At 55.8% G+C, this 3,417-nt stretch overlaps 1 protein-coding gene across 1 annotated transcript; it reads right to left on the reverse strand.

Annotated features, from left to right (window-relative positions):
* Positions 1 to 390: 390 nt before the first annotated feature.
* On the reverse strand, positions 391 to 3,071 carry ENH_00007820 (hypothetical protein; the record flags this gene model as incomplete). Its single annotated transcript, XM_013578639.1, has 3 exons — positions 391 to 1,067; positions 1,265 to 1,938; positions 3,034 to 3,071. 3 exons carry the CDS (start codon positions 3,069 to 3,071, stop codon positions 391 to 393), a joined length of 1,389 nt encoding a protein of 462 aa, XP_013434093.1.
* Positions 3,072 to 3,417: the final 346 nt, after the last annotated feature.

Here is a 3,417-nt window from a genome sequence, read left to right on the forward strand (position 1 = left end):
CGCGACGGTTATGGCCGGAGGACTATTCCAACTGGAGGGCGCGGGTTGAGTTCCGATTAATGCGCAGCAGAGCGCGCCTTGCCACTCGTCCGCGAGCCGTAGGGGCATTGCCGGACCGGCTTCGGGCAAGGCCAGGATGAGATGCAAACCGTGCATTGGGGCCTTGAGATCCTTTGTGTCCTCAGCGGCTTGACGAACGAGCGACGTTATCCGCGCCTTCGCCTTCTTCTTCGCGTGGGGTTTATACCTCCTTGGAGGTGGGCGTAAGAATATGGCGGCCTCCTCGGCAGACATACCCGCCACTTGCTTTGCCAGTATCTCATACGCTTGTTCTGCAGGGGTCTTTGGGTGGGCACGCTACCTTGACAGTGGAGCGTCGCATCGAAGCGGTCAGGCTTGCTGGCCATTGAGCGTGGTGACCGGTAAGTCATAGGTTCGGAGCTTGTCTGACTGAAAATACCAGGCCACCTTGTGTTCCGTCAGCCAATCCAAGCCCAAGACTAAGTCATAGGGGACGGGTCCCACTAAAAAGTCCCCGGAAAAACGTGCGTGTCCACACCACAACGTCAGTCCCGTTACAACCCGGTCAATGCGTAGTCGTGCACCTGTGGCCACAGTGAACCTATGTTCCCTTGGAAGCATCCGCACTTTCAGCTGCAGTCGTTCGACTGTTTTGGGACTAATGAAACTTCGTGAAGCTCCAGTATCCAAGAGGGCCTCACATGGACTCCCTACGAGCTCTACGCGAAGTACCGCCGTCGCACCCACACAACACAACGCTCCCCCTTGGTCGTAAGACTCTTTCATGTAAGTCTCCCTCCACCAGTGGGGCAGAATCTCTGTCACGTCGGACCCGTGGCCTTCCTTTGTTGCCTCCGCAGACTTCCTGCGGTTATTCGTCGTCGCGTCCGGAGTCTCCTCACTCAGGATCGACGTTGGCCCAGACTTCCACCGCATTTCCGTGAGCGGCCGAGTCTCTTCCTCGTGCTCCTTGCTCGTTTTAGTTCCTTCCGCAGTGCTGAGGAGTTGGTTTCTCCTCTCAAGGGAGACTGGGATGGCATTGGGGCCTGTCGCCACCGCGCACATCATCCCCTTGCCATGACTACGCAGCCTAGAACGCTCGTCTCCAGCTACACCTAGGCTCGCAAGTTTAATCGCTCCGTCGTTTCAGTACTAGGACGGGCGGGCGCTCTACCGCGCTTGTCCACCGGCTAGGGCAGGCCGCGTTCATACGTGGGGCAGTCCCGAGCATAGTGTCCCACACCTCCACATCTCTTGCAGGTTTCCCCCGGACGCTTGGTACGTTCCCCCTTGCTGGGGCAGACGCGTGCCGGGTGTCCGCGACCCTGACACTCAAAACAGTTTCCTCGGGCTCCCCAAGAGCGATTTTCTATTTCCTGGCGCCCACGGGGTCCATTAGCCTGCATGGCAGCCCTAAGGGCTCGACTGTTTCTTTCGCGGAGTTCCAGCACGCTCTGCTTGGGCTCGTAAAACCGTGTTGCGGCTGTCGCCGCTTGTTCCCACGTCAGGTATTTCACGTGTCCGTCATTAGTTATTGAGAGATGGAGGTCAGTCGGTAGCCCCGTGCAGTAGTATTCCGCGAGTTCGGCAGGGGTAAGACTCATGCCCCGCTCCGCTACTGTCGCAAACCGGTCCGTGTAATCCTTCAGGCTGCCATTCCACCGCACTTTAGCCAACTCAGTTAGCATTTCGCTCTGTGACATTGTTCTGTTAAACCGTTCCAAAAGCCGGTGCTTTACGGTCGTCCAGTCGCTTAGATCGAAAGTTCGCTGTAGATACATCCAATACGTTAGAGCCGGCCCCACGAGATGGTCTATAAGCGCGTTTCCCCACTCACGCGGCTCCATTCCCTTCAGTGCGTACCGGCGCACTTTCTTCACCGTGGGCAGAGTGGAATTGCATTGGGTCCTGTTGCTACTGCGCACATCACACATTTGCCATGATTAGGCAGCTTAGTGCGTTTGTCTCCCACTACGCCTAGGCTCTCTCGTTTAGGCGCTCCGCCCGCCCAGGCGTTAAGATGTGCTGAGCTGCTCGGACTTGCTCTCTGGCTTTATTCGCGGGTGGCCCGGGGTGGGCCAATCTTGAGCCTAGTGGCCTAAGCCACGGCACCTCTTGCATGCTTCCCCGGGACTGCGGGTTCTTTGCTTCCCAGAAGGACAGCTGCTGGCTAAACGCCTTCGTCCTTTACACTGATAGCTGGCCGTTCCTAGTCCATCAGCAGTCATCTGGCGGAGGGCCCCAGAGTCGGCGGGTGTCGGCGCACAGCCTGCGCTATCTGCCCCTCCTACTAGGCTAAGCAGAAATCCCCTTCACTTTCAGCGGAATTCTCCCTCTTTGGCCCCCCAATGGTCAGCCGTATCGGCCAAAACGTTTGCTGTCCCCCTCTAGTTACTAAACTTGATCTTCCCCTGCCGCGTCATGTACCATTTCATGTCATGCGAGTGTGAGAGCATTGGCATGCGTGTGTAAGCGCGTAGAGCGTTAGCAAGTGAAGCTGCTTGTGGGTAGCGGCTTGGTGTATTTGGGTGTGGTTGGGTGGGAGTTCTTTTGTGTGCGCTGTTGTGTTGCACTACTGTAAGTGATGATCCGCTTCGGCAGATAAAACGTTTGGGCTCAGGGTCTAGCTGTTTTTGGGTGCCTGCACGGAAGGTGGGTGGAAGGGCGTGGTTGCTGATTGCAGCGTCGAGAGGAAAACCAGTTTTCAAGCCATGCAATGCGGTTTCGAGGCAGCATCTCTAGCTAGTCAAGAAGCAGCCTACAAAGTTCTCTGCTGACAATGGACACGACCCGCCCGAAATTAGCTGAATATGTCCGTTGATTTCTAATCCATTTATTGGCGGCCATTTGCTGGATAGAGGTAGTTCGGCCTGTCCCGCAAAAGCTTTGTATTTATTCCGCTGTTAGGAGAGGCCAATTAGTCTTGTTCACACCTGGTTGCTTTAGGTGCAGCCAGTGTCGTAGAGAGTCCTTGTCGAGGTATTCTCCTAGTTCGTCACCTCAGGTTCTCACCTCAGCTTCCTTGTGGCAGGTCCATCTTCTTGAATCATTGCTCCACAAGCGTTAAGAAGGGTTCCATATTATCGCCCCGCTTTCGGAGAATTTGCGGCCCCGCAACCGGAGGCAGGCGCAAGGCAGTGGCATGCAAAAGGTAGGCCTATAGTCGCTCGAAGCCTCACCTCAACCTTGCCATATACCTAGCCCGTTACTCGAGCTGGAGTATCTCTGTCATTCGCCCTACATGGACTGCCAGCTGAGGTGGCTCTATGTTGCTGAAGAGCAACACAAGGGGAGGTGAGGCTCCTGTGTTGGCTGAATCGACTGGACTCATTCACATCTGACATTCTTGTCGATGTTATTTTTGGTGCACCTATCACTTGGCCGTTACGGAGGTGC

This window comes from Eimeria necatrix, genomic scaffold (assembly GCF_000499385.1).
Source record: "Eimeria necatrix Houghton genomic scaffold, Enh_scaff1225, whole genome shotgun sequence".
In the NCBI taxonomy this organism is placed as follows: domain Eukaryota; phylum Apicomplexa; class Conoidasida; order Eucoccidiorida; family Eimeriidae; genus Eimeria; species Eimeria necatrix.